Here is a 20,694-nt window from a genome sequence, read left to right as displayed (position 1 = left end):
TTAGGATGTTTCTCTTGCGTGTATGTAAATCCAGATGGCAATTACCCGGTGAAGGCAAATTATATTTCACGTTAACGAGCTGATATCATATCTTGTCAACCGCAGAAAAAATAGGTTTAAAGCTCCTTAAGGTAAGTGCTGTAGAAATACAGGACCCATTTCATTTTCAGTGAAAAGTATGGAATTTTTATCAAGCAGAAAGTTACAGTAGGGATTAAACTGTAATGCGGGACATAGGCCATTTGATTACGTGGGCATCACAAAGATGAAGTTTTTTCATTAAATAGAAGTAGAAATAATTTGCTTATTATTAAGATGTCAGGTTGAAAGCTCTTGACATTTGTTCTTATCAAAGCCGCTGAGGCAAGAAAACTATGTAAAGCATACATTGTACCCCGTTAAAGATGAAGCATGGAAGAATATACATCAGATGAACCTGAGCTCAGTGCAAAAATGATGCAGACAGCACAAAAAGTGCCAGTAGGCCCTGTAGAAGAATTTAAATCCCCAGATTACAGTATGTGTCAATCATTAATCAATATGTTTGTAACAATGCTTGTGTACAAAGCTTCAAATCAGGTCATTTATTGAGCAGAACAAAATAAAATGTACATCACTCGTCCTGTCTATACATTGATGAAAAGGCATGATATGCCTGACAATGTACCCAGACCTCTTTCCTATTCATCTCCCAGTCTGACAATTGTAGATTGTAGATACATCAGATAAGGCAGACTATATAATTACTGCAACAGGAAGCAAAAGAAGAATGAAAAGAAGCAAAAGGTACCAGAAACAATTATCCCAGGCACAACACAAGCACAGTTTTTTTTTTCTTTTAGAAATGTTGCAGTCAAACTGATCACAGTGCACTCACAGTGGGAATGTGATTTCCCAAGAAGTGTGCTATCAAGTAGAATTGCTTTTACATGACATGGTTTGTAATGTGCCATGGTTAAACATTTTCAGTCTCACCTTATCTATGCTCTTTCCGAAGATGCAGTCTGGGAAAGGCACTTTCATTTACCTTCCACATACACCTGCACACAGACAACAGCGGCTTTTTCACTGTCATTAGACTGCGAGTGGTAATGCAGTAAAAGTTGAAGATTAATACAGCAATTTCAGTTGCACCTTCAGGCTGTGCACAGATGTCACAGTAAAGAGCTCATTGGGTGACCCATCAAATTTGTCAGGCACATATAAGCCAGCGCGTTGTCTTCATGTGCCTACCTATACTTTGCAGTTCCGAAACTTTCGATGAAAAGTAGATTTTTTTTTAAAGTTTGATTTCTAAAAGCACTGATGAGTAACTGTTTGTAAAAGAAGACAATGGAAAGATGTAAGACCTAGAAACAGGAAGATGCGAGCAATTGATGACATAGGCCAGCTATTAAAAACACATTTCAAACATTCTTCAAGCTATATTGTCCACACGGCAATATCGTCGTGAAGGACATGAAACAAATATTGTAATACCTTATCTAAGAGTGCTATGTCTGAATTTTGGCATTTTCCTTCATAGATAATAGCGAAAAACTTCACATTAAAGAGCAACCATGGAATCTTCCGTAATGTGATGCAAACATAAATGAAGTGGTCACACCATAATAAACTACCACTATAGTATCAAAGAATATGCCAGGATATTTGATTCAGTTCGCATGTTCTATTGGTATACAGCTGTAGTAGAGAGAACGATGGGTATATAAAAATACCACTCTATATATAAGCCTTCCTGAAACAGATAATTTTCTAGTGTGTTAACTGAAATTCCATTGTCAGAAAACCATTTAATCACACAATTTACGTTCTCCTGCAACTAATGCATTGCTGTCTCAAAGTGTGCTTGATCTGTGAGCAAAACTGTACTGTCCATGCACTGGAGGACCAAGCACCTTAAGTTATTGAGCTGAAACCATTAGTTACTAAATTTTTTAAAGAATACAGACGGTGAAATAGACTCCAGTGGTTTACCTGCCTATAAATATTGGCAGTTTATCACCAGGTTCGGTTTGGTTATTTAATCTAATAATAAATGATCATGCAAAAAATTCTTCAGGATAGTGAAAAGGGGACCTTAAAAGCCAAGTGAGTACAGTTTGCTTGGTAAATTCTCATAGCTCACCGCATCAATGATTTTCTGAACATTGAGAAAGAAAGCGCAGTTAAACAATGTCTCAAATGACGAATACAGCGCATCTGTAAATTTGCCAAGAATTAACGCAATGCCCTTTCCTGTAATATAGCGATATTGATGATTCGAAAGAACAGAGAATGTTAAAAAATTTTGTGATGCATTCAGATAAGAATTTTTCCAGTATTTGTAATGGAATCAATAACAGGTAAATTTATTAGTTCTCAATGCATTCTTTTGCCTTCCCTTGAATAGTGACTCATATAGAAGCTTTGCAGGTTATAATACAGTATTTTCCTGAACCTCATCAATCAAAAATATCAATGTTTGCAAAAGCATAATGAACCCATGGTAACAGTGAAGTGGGCCTATTTCACCAGAAATTGCACTAACCTGGCCAGATTCCCTTTCGAGAGCCTCAGAAGATATATTAAACCAGGTTGTAGGGATACACGCGAATCCCCTGTCCCATAGTAACGGCCGCGTGTAATTATCACGCGATGTTATCCATGCGCCGTTCGGGAGGTTTGCGAGGGAGGGCACTCACGCCGCCCCCGCATCCTTTCGCACCCCCGCAGCGACGCCGCCGCGGAGACTTTCCCTCTTTCCTCTCTTAGCACGGAGAGACCTCCTCTCCACATCTCGGGAGAAGGCGTGGTCGCGCGGTTCTCCTGGGGCCCGCTGGTCTTCTGGCGGGAGGCGTGGACACGCACGGACGCAGATCTGCCACGGAGACCGCTGCCGTTATCGCCCGGCCACCGTGTGTGAACTGACCGTCGTGAGCGAGGAGCCACGCGGGGTGGGCGGAACCTTCCTCCCCCACCATTTTGTGTGCGTTCCACCCTTTTTGTGCATTTCACCCCTGTACGAGAGCGGAACGCTCCCTCAATGCGGTGGTTGCTTTGTTGCTTGCTGCTAATTGTATTGCTCGGGAGCAATAAACGCTAATCCGAGTAGAATACTCGTGTTTGTCCCCTCTGGGCCGAAATCGCCATGGTTGCAACTTACCACTCCACGGGTTGGGGGTCACAGCTCTTGCTGCTAGAGCTGGCATGCTGGTGCTAGAGAGCAACTACTGCTTCTAGCCCTTTGAGCGTTATTACAAGAATAACCCCCATATTCTTGGCGCCCAATGTGTGGCCAGAGGTGTGGCAAACCAGGTGTCTGTGTGACCGGCTGGCGACACACAGGCCAGCCATGGCGGCCAGCGGGATTGACTTCCAGTCCCTGCTGTGGTTGTCCGATATGGCATCTCAGCAGCAACAGGTTGACACGGCAGTAACAACTACTGCTGGCGTATTGGCAGAGGCTGACGCTAGCCCCTGCGATCTAATGTCGTTTGAGCCGAGCGGTGATTCACGCGACACACTGGGTCAGACGAGCGGCGACGCTAGGCACTTCTCGCCAAGCGCTATGCCGCCAGGTACGGAGAGCACGGTGCAACCTGCGCAGCCTTGCTCGTCCCATGCGGCCCATCAGCCAGAACTTCCTGGCCAGGCCAACTCCCAAGAGGCTGTGTTGCGCAATGCTTTGCGCCTCATAGAGAGCCTCACGGGTATTGTGCAGAACAACCTGCAAACACTCGCTCCAGTGTCGAGACCGAGGCTACGGGTGGACCTTCCCAGCTATGGTGGCTATCATGATCTTGTAAGCGCCAACGAGTACCTGGATCGCATGCTGAACTGCCAGCAGGCGACGGGGCTTACCGATGGCGAGGTTTAGGTACGTGTCATGCCAGTCTCACTGACAGATCAGGCTGCCCGCTTGTTCCGCCTCACTGGCCACCGGTCACGCACAATGGAGGAGTTCCGAGCGAGGTTTCGCGAGGAGTTCTTGCCCGCAGATTACGACCGTCGTCTGTGGCGCGAGTTGGAGCTGTGTACTCAGCATCCGGACAAATCCTTGCTTGAGTACATGAGGGCAATGGACGAACTTTATCGTATCGCTGGAACGGAGACACTTTTCGCATTCGTTCGCGGGGTGCCGAAACGGTTGCATTCAGTGACGGGCAGCTGAGAAATGGTTGGGAATTGTCTGACCGAGCTCTCGACCCGTACACGTATGCTATGCGGGCAGCACACGCTGCACCTGGCTAAGGTACGCAAAATCGGGACCGACATACCGATCCGGGGAGGCTAGAGCAAAGGGAAACTCCGACGGTACGCCCGGCAGGGAGGAACGGTCAACCGGCGCGAGGCGACAACTGCCCCGCCCGGCAACGGCCGAACACCCTCTGCTACTGGTGCAACCAACGAGGGCACTACGCCTGGGAATGCAGAAGCCCCGTGAATCGAGAGCACGTGCTTTCGGGAAACTAACGGAGCCGCCGATGAGCAACACTGCACAGCTGGCGGCATCAACAGTGGTGCTCAGTGAGTCACACGAACTCTTAGCCCCGCTGGCTTGTCGTTTGGAACCACCCAGCGACACGGCAGTCCCGCTTATTGAGCTTACGGTTGCTTAATGTAAGTTCATGGCTTTGCTAGACACAGGAGCGAGCGCATCCCTGTTTGGCAACGAGGTATGTGAGCATCTCTGTCGGAACGGACTCCGACTGCGAGCGAGCAACCTCACTTTCCGATTAGCCAGCGGCACAGCGCACGCGAGTAGTGCCACGCGGCTTGTGGTGCGGTGGGAGAAACGAGTGAGGCGCCAGCGCTTCGCTCACCTCCCCAGCCTATCGGTTTTGTTATTCTTGGCGGAGACTTCCTCGCCAAGACGGGCATTGTTATTGACGTCTGCAACGGAGGATATAGGGAGTGAGCATGTGGCACCCTGAAACCGTTCGCTTGTGACCTGGGCTTAGGAGCAATCCTGCCTCAAGATCACGAAGGTAGCCTGAGACCGGTGGCGTTCGCTAGCCGATCATTAACTACTGCAGAGAGAAACTATTCCGTGACAGAAAAGGAATGTCTCGCGATTATCTTCGCTCTGCGGAAGTTCGACTATTACGTCGACGGAGTTGCCTTCGTGATTGAGACTGATCACATGGCACTCGCGTGGCTGAGGCGCCTAGGCGAGCCGAGCGGACTCCTAGCGCGATGGATGCTACTCCTCCAGGGTTACAACTTTACCGTGCGCTACAGGAGGGGTAGAAACAACGTGGTGGCGGCGGACGCACTTTCGCGCGCGCCCATTGATGGCGTGGGAAGTAACAACACTGGCCACTGCGCCGTGCCCAACAGCCGGAGCAGCGCGACTGCCGCGAAGCTCACCCAACGAACGCCCTGAGGGAAGGGACTACCCGCCTTCCCAGGGCGAAAGCGTGAACCACTTGGAATTCATCAGTTCAGTGGTGTGCGTTTTCAGCAGAAAGGAGCTATTGGAGGCACAGCGGGAGGATCCATTTTGTCGAAAAGTGTTCGACGGGCTCAGGGAGCCAGGCAGCGCGGCCACGGCGCACATGGAGGCAACTGGTATTGTTGTCCGTGCGGGGCGCTCGAACACAGCTAGTAATGCCGTGAGCGCGATGGATTCCTATCTGCTCGACTCCGATGGCATCCTGCTGAGATATATCCCCTCCGAGAAGGATACACACGAGTCCTTCAAGGTGGTGATGCCACGCACGACGGGAGGAGCACTTTTACGCTACTTTCATGACACGTGCATCGCTGGGCATGCGAGTGGCCCTAAGACTTACCTCAAGTTGTGCCGCCTCGCTACCTGGCCTGGCATGAAGCGGGATGCGATTCGCTACGCCCGCTCGTGTGACGTGTGCCAAAGGGTCAAGCTGCGTGGTGGACGCACACCCGGGCTTATGCAGCCGATCAATAGCTAGGGTCCTTGGCAAATTGCGGCTTGTGACGTCATGGGACCTTACCCCAGGACTCCGAGTGGAAACCACTTCCTGCTCATTGTGAGAGACCATTTCAGCAAATGAATGGAACTGTTCCCACTTCGAAAGCTGACGGCACGCGTAATCATGGGGAAGCTGACCGAGGTGTTCACACGATTCGGCTACCCTGGGGAGTTGATAACGGACAATGCATCGTACTTCACTGCCAAACTCTTCGTGGACTCCTGTGCGGCCCTTGGCATTAAGCACAGAAGAACAACCACGTACAATGCCCAGGCGAACCCCTTGGAACGCGTGAACCGCAACATCAAGAACATGCTCGTTGCATTTGTGGAGACGCACAGCGACTGGGACACCTGTCTTCCCGAGATTGTGTTTGCTCTCAGGTCAACCGTGAACCACTCAACTGGGTACACACCTGCCGCTCTCAACCTTCACAGGGAGCTGGCGAACCCGGTAGAACTTACACTCCAGGTTCGCAGCAACACCCCGATTGCTCCGTTGGCACACGCCGACTACGCGACCGGGGTGCGCGCGAGGATGACGGAGGCTTTACACAAAGCCCGCCGGAATCTGAGCACTGCTCGGGCCCAGCAGAAGGCGCAGTATGATCGCTCTCCGGGAAATTTACTACAAACCGGGTGACCTGGTGTTGAGGTGCAATCACGTCCTGAGCGACGCCAGTAAGAAATTCTCTGCTCTTCTGTCGTCGAAATGGACGGGTCCATATGTAGTTCGGAAGAAACTTTCCTCTCTCGTCTACAGGCTGGCGTTCTTGACGCTAAGACCGATTGGCGGACCGGTGCATGTCTGCGATCTCAAACCCAACTGTGACAGAGGGAATGAGTGGCCGGTAGAGAACACCCTCCCCTGCCAGCAGGCAGCCGCACTGAGAGGCAAGGCTCGACAACAGAGCCCAGCGCCTCGTTACAACTTTGTGCCCACGGCAGAACTAACTCTGGCCAACGTGCAGGGAGTAATTTCTCCTGCTTAATATGGATGGAACAGCCCTTTCATACTTTGCACTGTAGCTTCCAGAGCGAGCACACGCTTTCTCTTCGGAAAAGACCGAGCGGGGTTAGATTAACTTAAATGTTAAATGTAAAAATAACTAGAAAGAAAAGACAGCCTTGCAGCCACAGGCCAGCCTTCGCAGCGAGCCCAGAAGAGAGCTGACGGACGCAGAGACGACCGTTGCTGCTTCGAACATCCAAAGCCAGGCCGTTCTCCGAACGGCCTCATTCCAGAGCCAAGAGCCCGCTGTCACCACCGAGCAACCAGGCTGAAAACAAACAGCTTCCGGTCGGCCGCAGGAGAGCGAGCGAAAATTTGGGGAAGCTGGCGCCACTGTCTTCCACAGCGAATGCTGCAGCAAAGAAGCCGCCTTGGAGTTCCCCGTTCCCCGCGGCAGAGGTTTCGCCCACGAAAGCAGCTTGGTACCCCGCTGGGCCTGCCTCGCAAGCCCTCAGCGGCCGTAGGAAAATGGGTCGAAGCGCCTTTGCCGGCCCCGCCGAGAGGAAAAGAAGGCGAGCCAAGAGCGAACAGTACAACGAGCTGAATGGAGGCGTGCTGCACGCTGTGCAACGTGCATATTTGCCCCGACTCTGCCTGCCGCCCGCGCCTCTCGGGAAGGCTGCCCTGGCCGAGTGACCCTCTGAAGCGGGACCTGAGGTCATCGACCCCCTTCAGTGCTTGGCTCCACGGGCGTCCATGGTGGTCGTCTGCACTGCCTTCCTGTCCTGTCATCCACAGCCTTCGACAACGGCACCTGTGGCTGTGAGCTGAAACTTTTCTTAATTGGTTTTGAAGTTAAACGGCGTGTCGCCGGCCCTACTCGGTACACCCCTCGGTGAACGCGGTCCTTCTCGGCCGTAGGGCAGTTCTAAGGAGGGGGATGTGGGGATACAGGCAAATCCCCAGTCCCATAGTAACAGCCGCGCGTAATTATCACGCGATGTTATCCGCGCGCCGTTAGGGGGGTTTGCGAGGGAGGGCACTCACGCCACCCCCGCTTCCTTTCACGCCCCGCAGCGATCTTCCCCTCTTAGCACGGAGAGACCTCCTCTCCACATCCCAGGAGAAGGCTTGGTCGCGCGGTTCTCCTGGGGGAGGCATGCACAGGCACAGACGCAGATCTGCCACGGAGACCGCTGCCGTTATTGCCCGGCCACCGTGTGTGAACTGACCGCCGCGGGCCGTGAGCGAGGAGCCACGCGAGGTGAGCGGAACCTTCCCCACCATTTTGTGTGCATTCCACCCTTTTTGTGCATTTCACCCCTGTACGCGAGCGGAACACTCCCTCGTTGCGGTGGTTGCTTTCTTGCTTGCTGCTAATTGTATTGCTCGGGAGCAATAAATGCTCATCGAAGTAGAATACTCGTGTTTGTCCCCTCTGGCCCGAACCCGCCGTGGTTGCGACTTAGCGCACCACGGGTTGGGGGTCACAGCTCTGACTGCTAGGGCTGGCACGCTGGTGCTAGAGAGCAACTACTGCTTCTAGCCCTTTGAGCGTTATTACAAGAATAACCCCCATAAGGTAAAGGTTTTTTTAGTGTGCAGATGTTGTGTTTACTTAATCCCATTCCTGCTGCAAGCCTGAAACATTGACCGAAATTATCAACTTTTTATGCAGGATCATGCAGCAAACCATTGGTGCAATGAGAGAGTCTATCTCTTCGAGGAAGAGGCTAATCTGTGACATCTTTGCAGGGTTTTTTTTTCAATTAACAATAACAGTAGCAATAATAATGCCTTATATGCATTAAAATAATGTTATGTCTAAGAAAGGCTTCTAAAATACTTTTGATGCAACTGCAGCACAAGCACCCAGATTCACATAAAGCCGACAAAAAATAATCGTCTTGTGGCAAGAGGATCTCTTTTGTAGCCTTCCTGTTCCAGACAAACCTCTCACTGCCCCCCAACTTCGTATTCTTCAGTGCATCCTTTTTAAGGTACACTTCTCCCCCCTGGCCATTGTTTCGTCTACCACCTCAGAGCCTTTCCTGCAGGCCCCATTAGCACCAATCCCTATGCTAACCTCGAACAGTCCCTTTCCTCATGGCCCATTGCCTTTCAATTACAGCATTACCCACAGCCTCGGACAAGCTGATATTGAACAGTTGGCTTTGGTGACCCTGCCACAGGATGTTCATGGCGCTTCGTGTTGTGTTGTAATAAAGCTGTTTCTCTTTCCCTCACACACACACATGTGGCTGCAGCAGCATCCGTCCATGGGTGTCTTCCTTAATTGGAATGTGGATGTTGGTGCTGCAGTTACTTTCAAAGTATCAAAACAACTTGCCTGAAACATTGTTAAAAAATTATGTATTATAATATTTCGTTCCATCACCTTGTTTACTCTCAAGGGAATTAATTATTAAGAGAAATGGGTGAACAGAACGAATTATTAGCACAACAAATCAGTTACAATTTTCTTTAAGGTGGTGCTATTGACGATCACAGCGATAAAGGCAAAAAAGGTGCTTGTAATCGTTATTCTGTGTTGAAAAAATGAATTGGAATATATATTAGCATGACATGAGAGAACACAGCCTTTGAACATGTGATCATCACATGATAAAATTTAGGGCTCGTTGTAGTGCTCATGAAAAGCTGAACGTCGGTGCACAAGCGAAAATAAGTAAATGTTGTAAAACAGAAAACAATACTTACTGTAGTGTTCAAAACTGAATGGTAAAAAAAAACGCAAAAATTTATTGTAAAGCTAAAGAAATATCAATATTCAATCAAATTTTGTGTCAAAGGACATTTGTAATGTATGAAACATTTTGGCATCCTAATCTCTCTTCCAAATTTCAGTAAGAATTGTGGACAATTTTAGAATGTGTGGTAAAATAATATTTTTTGATCCATGTTTAATATTAGTCTTTGCTGCTTTGCCAATGCCAAAGACAAAATTTTTCTGAAAACTTGTAATATCTATAAGTACAGTTTGAAACACTTTACGTATTACATGATCATACTTCTGAATTGTCAAGTTGAGATTTTAGGGCATCGTCAAAGGTGTGTACCACTGAGTAAAGCAGAAATTTGGGCAAGTTGGTACGTATCCATTTTGAAACAGCGCAACAAAGACGGGACGTGGAAACTGAGGTGTAAAGACAAACATGCGCTGACTAACAACTGGGTTTATTGAAAAAAACACACAAAATATATACAGAGTTAGGAAAGATTAATCGCCACCATAGTCAACTCATGCCACATATGACGCCAGATATCCAATCTCCCCTTCGGAAAGGGCAACCGATGGGCAACTAATGCACGTTGCGCCTTTCTCACGTATAAGAAAAGCTTCAAAAACTTCTTGCGTCATCTTATCACAATGGCGAAACACGATATTGGTGTTCTTATAGTCGGGGGTACATTTGCATTTCTTGCAACGGAATGCACCTTTAGTGAGAGGGTCTCCTTCTGTTTTTCTTTTTTCGTACTCTTTTTCGTGTTTGCATTTGCACCTTCTGCAGTGGACCGCCATGTGTGACAGGGGGTCTTTTTTTCTGGTGTTCTCATGTTCCATGAGTCGCTTGTTGATGCATCTTCCTGTTTGGCCAATATATGTGGCGCCACACGAGAAGGGAATTTGGTATACTACCCCTACCTCGCCAGGTACATAAGGGGAAACATGGCGCACCTGACAAGCCCTTTTGTTTCCCTCCTGCCTCTGCCTTACCTGTCTACACATTCTGCCTAATTTCTTCGGGGCAGAAAATACGTCAACGCCATATCTGCCTGCCACTTTTTTGAGCCCATGGGACATGCTGTGCGCATATGGAACCACTGCCGGCCTTTTATTTTTATTTTCATTTCTTGCACTCGGCCGAGCCCCATACTTCACGTGCCTAAGCAATTTCTCCGCTGCCCTGGAAATGAGGTGAGCCGGATAGCCATTCGCGCATAATCTGTTTGATTGGGCTGCAATGCTCTCCCCAATCATTTCATGGCAGGACTTCTTGAGTGAAGATTGGAGGCACGACAAGATAATGCCTTCTTTTATAAGCTTGGAATGACCTGACCTGAAGTTTAACAAGGGCTTAGCCGATCTTGGCCGATAACACCAGCACACGTGCTTGTCTCGGGAAAACAAAACCAAATCTAGAAACTGCAGTTCCTTGTTCGTGGGTACCTCTGTTGTAAACTTTAGCCCACGCCCGTACTCGTTAAACACCTTAAGAACATCGACTAACATTCTAGGCAGGCTGTCTGGCGGGGTAAACACCAAATAGTCGTCGACATAACGAAAAATACGCACCCCTAACTCCTTCGAAGCTTGCTCAATCGCCCTGTCCACAAAACTCAAAAAAATGTTAGCCAATATAGGTGCAACCCTGGAACCAATGCATACACCGGATGCTTGCACAAATGACTTGCCCTCCCACTCAACAACTGTTGCCGACAGGTAGAAGGACAAAATTTCTAAAAAACTATCAACAGACACACCACATTTTTCAATGAATGCACTTTCGTCATTGTCCTGTGTGATGCACATTTTAACGGCCCTCATGAGCTCTCCGTGTGGCAATGAATAGTAAAGGTCCACTACGTCAACGCTGAAAAACTTGCAGATCCCAGGGTTATCCAGCTTAAGGTGCTCCACCAGCGCATCCGAATTCGGAATCACGAATGGGTCTGGCAGGGCCAGCGCCTCCAGTTGCCTTTGAAGATAACCTGAAACTACATGCTGCCAGGTCCCTCGTTCGGAGACAATGGAACGGAAAGGTTGGTCCGGCTTGTGTGTCTTAATGGTGAAAAAAACTTCGAGCTTCAGTCCTGCCGACTTATTCGCTGCGTCCGCCAGCTTGCTCAAATTGTGGTGTCTCAAAAGTTCGACCGCCCGCCATTTCACCTTAGAACCACTGAAGTCAACTTCCTTGAAGTTTCTCCCCAGTGCTTCTGACGCTTTATCCGCATAGGTGCCTGCCGGAAGGACCACAAAGCAACCCTCCTTATCGGCCGTCATCAACGCGAGCCCACTTTCAGCCAGGAAATCAACCGTGTTCTTCATGTTCCCGCTCTTTCGTTGCATACCATGGGTTCTGCTCAGCACGGTAACACATTCCACAGTGCACCTCGGGCGCATGTCCTCAGGAGCCAAACGAATGATGTTCCTTAAACAAGCTACCTTCTCTGCAGGATTCAGGCGAGGTTCAAAGGCGAATTTTGGCCCCATCCGCAACACTTCTTTGTGTCTCTCAGGTATAACCTTGGTGCTGAGGTCAATGAACCGTCCTTGCTCCGTGCTGGATCGCTCCCTTTTAGGCAGAGTTGGCCGAACTGCATTCCAGAGGAATTCCGTGACTGACTCCGACGTAGTGCACCACTCCCGATAATCCCGCTGACACCTTTGTCTTTACACCTCAGTTTCCACGTCCCGTCTTTGTTGCGCTGTTTCAAAATGGGTGTGTACCACTCATATTAACAAGACAGCAAGAGCTGCATTAAAACTATCCAACATTAAAATAATCATTAAACTGCAAAATAAAACAGCTCCAATTGAAGGACGCATTGTGCTTCTGTAAGTTCCAGTGGTTCTCGTTAAGCTGGTCCCAAGACATGATCCCAGCGCTTTTAACAGCGCTTCAACAAACCTTAACAGAAGCACAAAATTAGTGTACAAAGTACCATGAACTTGTGGCTGGGCATGCGCATGTCGAGGACCTCATTCCAATAGCAAGTACCACGCATAAATATTGACACAGTAGTAAGATTTTTTAAAATGAATAAAAGTGTTTCCTTGATGCCAACCAATATGAATTTGCCAATTTTGAATATCTTTGTGACACTTATGGCAAAGTAAAACGTGCCTTCAGTTACTTCTGCTTAATGCATTTCTTATAATATGACTAATTATTGAGAAAGTTGGCTTAGATCTGAAGAAAGCATTATCAGTCTGAGCAGCTAAGACACACAAACAAGGAATGAAAATATGATAAATAAGCTGCAACAAACCAATTTATTTCATAATGAGACAGAACTCGTGTCTCGTAATCTTCCTATGTGGTGTTGTTCCCTTGTCTAGAATTTAGCGCTCCCCATTCTCAGTATACACGACCAACTAGTCCCCTACAAAGCTTTACTGGTAATTTATTTCCTGCTCATATTATTACGCTACAGTAAAACCTCGCTAATTCGGCCCCCGTTAATTCGGATAATTCAGCATCCCCACTCCCTCCCTTCAAAAATGTACATAGCCCTATGGCAGCAAACCTTCGTTAATTCGGCGCAGAATTGCGCACACACCGGTTAATTGGGACTGGAGGCAGGCCAAGAACGGTGCTGGTATCCATTCCAATCCAAGCCAAGCCAGCGTACGAAAAGTGGCACTGCTATACGTTCAGTTCATCATCGTCCAAGGATCATCGCCATCACTGGAAACGGCTGACACCGCTCTCCATTCCGGAAATGCATAGCTACTGCAGTCACTTCTCAGTTAACAACAAACGAGAATGACCAGAGCGGCCATTTTGTGGTTTCTTTACGTGGTGTGGTGTGTTGTGTCAGTGCGTGCGGTCGTGGTGCTCTTTATTACGATGGCAGTACCGGCAAAGCACGCGAAGTATGCGGCCAAGGACTTATCAACCAAAGTGAAGATCCTCAAGGCACTGAAAGACGGCGCTTCCAGAGAAGTTATGCGCCAGTTCGATGTGAAAAGAAGCATGCTATCGACATACGTCGAGAATGACGCTCAAATAGTGGAAGCCTTTGAGGGCGAGAAATTTCATGCCGGTCGGAAGCGCCTACGAACTGCTGCCCATCCAGCCCTGGAGGAAGCATTGTTGCGGTGGATTGCCGCTGTCCGTGATTCGAAGGTGCCGTTGAGTAGACCACTCATCTGCACGCTGTGGGATACACAGGTATCCCCTCCTCGTCCCCCGCGCCAGCGACGACCAAGACTTACACGGGCACGCTGGCCACCAGGAATGTGGAGAGAAGGCACCCCCGCGGCTCTGCTCATTTCCACCCCAGCACTGACGTGACGTCACGGCAGCGCGCTGCCTTCTACGGAGAGGGTAGCACGCCTAAGCTTGACGGCAACGATTTGCTGCCTGGGAGGCAGTGCCCGAAGGGATAAAAGGGCGGAACGCACGGCGGGAAGGGACTCTCGCTGCCAGACCCTACCTAAGTGCCCCATGGACCCCGAACACCAACGCCGGTTGACGTCAACGACTTGGTGAGCTACTGAACATCTATTTTACGGATAGAACATTCTTCCGCAGTGTGCTTTACCTCGCGTTCGGATAATAAACTATTTCCTAGCGTGCCCTGCCGTTGCCTATTTCGTCCGGACCTGCCGTGGTTGTGACTCTGCGCCACGGGTTGAGGAAACGTGTTGCATACTTGAATAACGCCTGCGTGTAGCTTGCACGGAAGCTCGCCTTCCCGGCCGACTGGACGCAGAGGGACCCCATAACGCAAGCAGAGACCTATGCCCTCGGAATGAATATTGATTCATTCAAGGCGTCAGGGTTAGTTTTCCCGTTTTAAAGACCGGCATGAACTTGTTTTTAAGACCGTGTGCGGTGAGAGGGGTGAGGTGGAAGAAGTAGATTGGCAAAACGTCCACCTTAAAGAACACGTGGCAGCCTACGACCCCAACGATGTCTTTAATGCAGACGAATCGGCACTCTTCAAAGCACTGCCAGATAAAACGATAGCATTCAAGGGGGACCTGTGCACTGGTGGTAAAAGGAGTAAGGAGCGGGTGAGAGTGCTGTTGTCAGCAAACATGACGGGCACGGAGCGGCTTCCAATTCTCGTCATCGGGAAGGCTCTGTAGCCAAGATGTTTTAACAACATCAAGCGACTTCCCGTCGAGTACCGTGCAAACTGGAAAGCATGGATGACGTTGGAGATATTTCGTTCCTGGTTGCAGGAGCTGGATCGACGCTTCAGTGCCAAGTAATGCAAGGTGCTTTTGATAGTGGACAATTGCACCGCACACTGCAACGTTGCGAATTTAAAGGCGATCCGGCTAGTGTTCCTACCTCCCAACACTACCGCTGCTCTTCAACCGATGGACCAGGGAGTGCTCCAGTACGTTAAGAAAAGGTACCGCAAGCAAGTGCTGGAACGAATGCTTCCCTGTATGGAGCGGAAGCAGCAGTACAACATCACGCTTCTGAGTGCGATGCATATTTTGGCCCACGTGTGGGCGAACATGCCGCCAGAAATGGTGTAGAGCTGTTTTAGGCACAGTGGATTTGTGTGGCCCGAGACATCCCAGAGCCTGGAGTCTGCAACGCCAGAAGAGGACCACGATGGGGCATTCGTTGGCCTGCTCCCCACCGAATTTCCGCTCGCCGACCACGTTGCTATCGACAACGGCGTTGTCGTCGCCGGCCAGTTGAGCGATGACGAGATAATCAGCGATGCTCTCGGTGTGGCAGGTGAGGCTTCTGATGAAGATGACCCGTGCGATGTACTCCCGGTGCACCGTACTGCAAAAGAAGCCGCAGATACTCTTGCTGTTTTAGAGTAGTTCTGCTATGGTGCTCCATGCAACACGCTCGCACTGGACGGATTGTCGCACATACAGAAGCTAGTCCTTTCTGCCCAGCTATCCGCGAAAAATCAAATGATTATCACCGACTTCTTCTCAAAGTGAAGGTATGCAATAAAAGAATTGTAAATGTGCCATTTTTGTTGTCCATTCGATAATTCAACATTCGGACAATTTTTTTACTCCCGCAAGATCCGAATTAATGAGGTTTTACTGTATTATACCCAGTATTCTAATCTCTTAAAAATGTCTCACAGGCAAGTGAATGTGCTTTAAAGGAGGGGTGTATACTCCATTGAAATGCCATCTACCATGACTTACTGACAGAAGTATCCCCTCAGAACACCGTTGCTGTACACCAATTGTCTGGAATTTTTTTCTGCACACAAAAAGTGCGTGGATTCAGGCAGGACAGCTTAAGAGAAGTACAAAATGGATTCTGAACCTGCTCGCAAGCCTGCTTTTTGACGTCAGTTGTGGAATATATTTTGGGAGCAGGGCACAACTGCTGTTAGCTTAGGTGCATAGGGAACCCTTTGTCGGTCGTGGAGTTCCCACTTGCGTTAAAGGTAGAATGAAACTTCGGTCACTGACCATGCCAAACACGTTGATTTACATATTGGAACCCTTACAGGTTTCTTGTTCTCAATGAAGGACATCATGAAAGAAGCTTATGTAGCCTTAACTAATCGGTGCAATGACTTTGCATAGGTGTGGTGAAGGTTTCCCTGTGTTCTGTTCAGTGTATTCAGCATGGTCTGTAGTATTAAGGATTCAAGGTCCAGCCACGCTTGCGAATTTCTTTCAGTGGCAATGATTTCCACATCATCGCAAGCAATTTTACGCCCTATTCGCGCATGCTCTGCCAGAGCACTTAAGGTTGTTTGTTTCCTGCCGAAATCATTGCAGCGCTCTTAGCCGCCTTAGTAGATTTCCTGCCTCCCGATGTAGACTGAGTTACAATCGTAGCAGGATATCTTGTAAACGATTCCAGGAACTTCAAACAAGGCAGAGCATCTTTAACATTTGCAAGATCCTCGTGCAATTTAATAGTTAGCATGTGGGCAACATTCACCTAGTTCCTTTCGAAGACTCGTGCCCTTCGCTTATAACTACAATGTACAGGGCCGTCCACCCTTAGTATGAATGCAATGGATGGATGGATGGATGGATGGATAAACGGATGGACGGACGGACGGACGGACTAGTCAAAAAATTAAGTGCGTGCCTCGCTTAGAAGACTGTTGTTTTAGACAGAAGTCGAGACAGCTTAGCTCGTGAGTTAAAAGAGGCGTTTTTCATCAAACAAAAGGGCTTGGAATGCGTAAGTGACCCGTCAAAATTGCTCTATGAATGTGAACTGGCTTTCCTAGAAGGCCGCGGTTGAATTTGGAACATGTGTAAAAAGCTGGCATCTGCGCATGCCTAAAAAACTGAAATTCATGTTTGTTTTTAAAAACCTTTTATACTTTCCTTTTCATGTGGCCTGTACACCACGTGTCATTGCTCTTTTTATCGTTTTTACATATTCACCATGCAAGTCTTTTATCGCTTTTATGTCCCTATACACCATGTGACGTTTACCGCCTCTTATTATCACCGGTACTATTCGCCTATATATTGCGTGTTTCCCTGAATAAAAAATCAGTTGTCAGTAAGCGCTTGCCCGTGTCACTTCTTACGTCTTGTCTCTGCGGGCGCTTCTTTTCTTAGTAACATGCACCAACAAGCCCAGCAAAAAGTTCTACTTGAAGATATTTGTAATGTTTAAAACATTTTGGCATCCTAATATCTCTTCCAAATTTCCGCAAGAATTGTGGACAATATTAGAATATGCGGTAAAATAATATTATTTTGATCCGTTTAATATTAGTCTTTGCTGCTTTGCCAATGCCAAAGACTGATAAAATTTTTCTCAAAACTTGTAATATCTATAAGTACAGTTTGAAACACTTTACGTATAACATAATCATACTTCTCAATTGTCAAGTTGAGATTTTAGGTCATCGTCAAAGGTGTCTACCACTCATTTAATAAGAGAGAAAAAGCTGCATTACAACTATCTAACATTAAAATAATAATTAAACTCCAAAATCAATGGCCCCAGTTTAAGGATGCATTGTGCTTCTGTAAGTTCCAGTGGTTCCCTTTAAGCGGCTCCCATGACGTGATCCCAGCTCTTTTAACAGCGGTTCAACAAACCTTAACAGAAGCATAAAGTTAGTGTACCTAAGTGCCATGATATTGTGGCTGCCCATGCGCATGTCGAGGAGCTCGTTCGAATAGCCAGTACCATACATAAATATCGACGCATTAGCAAGATTTATTACAATGAACAAAAGCTTTTCCTTGATGCCAACCAATATGAGTATCTTTGTGACACTTATGGCAAAGTGAAACGTGCCTTCACAATTACTTCTGCTTATATGCATAGCTTTCAATGTGACTTATTGTGAAAGTTGGCTTAGATCTGAAGAAATCATATCAGTCTGAGCAGTTAAGAAACACGAACAAGGAATGAAAATATGATAAATGACCTGCAACAAACCAATTTATTTCATAATGAGACTGAGCACTCGTGTCTCGTTGTCTTCCTATGTGGTGTGGTTCCCTTCTCTAGAATTTAGCCCCTCCCAGTCTCAGTATGCATGCCCAACTATCCCCCTACAAAGCTTAACTGGCAATTTATTTCCTGCTCATATTATTACGCAATGATACCCTGTATTCTAATCTTTTAAAAGAAGTTCAATCTCACAGGCAAGTGAATGTGCCCTAAAAGGGGGGGGGGGGGGGGGACATACTCTGTTGAAATGCTATCTAGCATGACCTACTGACAGAAGTATCCCCACAGAACACTGCAGTACACCAATTTTCTGGAAGGTTTTTTCTGCCACCCGTGCTTTCTGCGAACACAAAAAGTGCGTGGATTCAGGTAGGGCAGTTTAAGAGAAGTGGCACAAAATGGATTCTGAACCTGCTGGCGAACCTGCTTTTTGACGTCAGTTGTGGAATATATTTTGGGAGCAGGGCACAACTGCTGTTAGCTTAGGCGCATAGGGCACCCTTTGTCGGTCGTGGAGTTCCCACTTTGCGTTAAAGGTAGAATGAAACTTCGGTCCCTGACCATGCCAAACACGATGATTATATTTCGGAATCCTTACAGGTTTCTTGTCCACAATGAAGGACCGATCATGAAAGAAGCTTATGAAGCCTTAACTAATCAGCGCAATGACTTTGCATAGGCCTGGTGAAGGTTTCCCTTTGTTCTGTTCAGTGTATTCAGCATGGTCTGTAGTATTAAGGATTACAGGCCCAGCCACGCTTACGAATTTCTTTCAGTGGCAACGATTTCCACATTATCGTATCGCAAGCAATTTCATTTCCTGTTTGCGCGTGTTCTGCCACAGCACTTGAGGTTGTTTGATTCCTGCCGAAATCATTACAGCGCTCTTAGCAGCCTTGGTAGATTTCCTGTTTCTCCGATGTAGACTGAGTTACAATCGTTGCCGGGTATCTTGTAAACGATTCCAGGCACTTCGAACGAGGCAGAGCATCTTTAACAATTGCAATAGTTCACACGTGGGCAATATTCACCTAGTGCCTTTCGAAGACTCATGCCCTTCACTTATATTTATAACGTACAGGGCCGTCCACCCTTAGTATGAATACACTGGATCGATGGATGGATGGATAAGGCTGAACTCTCTAAATCGTGTATTGGTTCAAGCCACAAAGCATGACTTGTGAAATTTTACTCTTGTCTTGATTTTAGCCGCCAATCAGATAACCTTCGCTTGGTTACTTCTATCCGCTTAAAATGTAATTTTCCTTCATTGTCCTTAAACCCCACTGCTTTGAAAAAATCAGCCCCGCTGCTTACCACTGCAGGGTGAAGCCCTTTACAGAGAAGTATCAAGTGTTCAGCTGTTTCCTCCTCTCTGCACGCAATGCACAACATATCTATCTCGTGATACCTGACTCTATATGTCTTAGTCCTCAAACCTACCATCCTGGCCTCAAACAACAGAGCTTCCCCTACAATTATCATAGATATTTTCTGCTTAAAGATCCTGTGTGTTCCCAGTGCCGATTTCGTCAGCATTCCTGTTTTCCACAGAACTCTGTTTCTTTAACTTTTTTTTAAACGATAATTGCTGATTTGCCCTCCTACTCCTGTCCAGATATTTGCTTGTCAAGTTTTTGGTTCGCTTTCTTCATTTCATGTGAACGCGTTCCTTCTGTACACGTATCTGAATACTTTCCTAGCCCACTGCTTTCCCCCCATTTTTCTCAATCGCTCCTCAGATACCATCTTACTGCTAGCTTCTCTGCTCTCGAACGACGCCCATCCCATATCATCCTGTACCCCCTGATTTGGTGTATTGCCATGTGGCCCCAAAGCTAGCCTCCCTATGCCGCGTTGTTTGACTTTTAACCTTGCTTGAGCTTCTGGTCTCATGTACAGGACTGCATTGCTGAAAGTCAGACTAGGAACCATCACACCTTTCCAGATCCCCCTTACCACTTCATACCTATTGTAATTCCACAGTGCCCTATTTTTCATGACAGCTGCACTCCTACTAGCTTTATTCATTCACCGCATCATCACCCCTTTATTTATCCACATCCCAAGATACCTGTACTCATCCACGACTTCTAGTGTGAACTCTTGTGTTCTATGCTGGCCGCCCTCATCATTAAATATCGTGACAGCAGATTTCTCCTTACTAAACTTCAAACCTAATCTCCCTCTGTATCGCAGATGGTAATCAAGTTCTGCAAATGTTCCTTATTGTCAGCCATTAGCGCTACATCATCCGCGTACATTAGTCCTGGTAATGACTGTTTAATTCATTCTCCGTGCTTGAAAAAAGGGTTGAAGCCTAGTCCGCTTCTCTCTAGTTTGGGCTCGAACCCTTGCAGGTACATGAACAACAAAGGAGACAGAGGACATCCTTGCTTAAGCCCCCGCTGTATGTCTACATGCCGCAACACATTTTTTTCAGATTTTATAAGCACTCTGTTACCTTTATATATACCTTTTGAAAGAAGAATTACTCCATATCTTCCACATCCAATGTGCCCAGTATGTCCCCCGAATCCTCTTGAATAATGAATAATCTGGCCGTAGGCTCGCCTGATATCCAGAAATGCTAGCCATAGGGGCCTGTGTTCCTTTTCAGCAACTTCTATATACTGTGTCAGTGAAAACAGATTGTCCTCCAACCTCCTTTGTTTCCA

The 20,694-nt window shown here is 47.5% G+C and overlaps 1 protein-coding gene across 17 annotated transcripts in view; it reads left to right on the top strand.

The window, feature by feature from the left end:
• LOC144112734 (uncharacterized) overlaps positions 1-20,694 on the top strand; it is a 72,791-nt gene that overhangs the window by 3,684 nt on the left and 48,413 nt on the right. For 6 of the 17 annotated variants that reach the window (XR_013310419.1, XR_013310417.1, XR_013310418.1 and 3 more), the window contains exons 3-4: positions 2,716-2,936; positions 7,965-8,151. The exons of 4 other annotated variants lie outside the window; for them this stretch is intronic. Coding sequence is in view for 7 of the 13 variants with exons in the window: in XM_077645557.1 (XP_077501683.1) it covers positions 2,716-2,936; positions 7,965-8,151; positions 9,019-9,068 (458 nt within the window). In the remaining 6 variants the exon portion in view is untranslated. Of the gene's footprint in view, positions 1-2,715; positions 2,937-7,964; positions 8,152-9,018; positions 9,136-20,694 lie in introns of those variants that run through there. 7 more of the 17 variants (XM_077645559.1, XM_077645564.1, XM_077645558.1 and 4 more) reach the window with 2 other exon arrangements.

The sequence above is a fragment of the Amblyomma americanum genome, chromosome 1 (assembly GCF_052857255.1).
Source record: "Amblyomma americanum isolate KBUSLIRL-KWMA chromosome 1, ASM5285725v1, whole genome shotgun sequence".
Classification (NCBI taxonomy): domain Eukaryota; kingdom Metazoa; phylum Arthropoda; class Arachnida; order Ixodida; family Ixodidae; genus Amblyomma; species Amblyomma americanum.
Note: the sequence above shows the minus strand (reverse complement) of the source record. Positions and strands in the feature narration are given on the sequence as shown.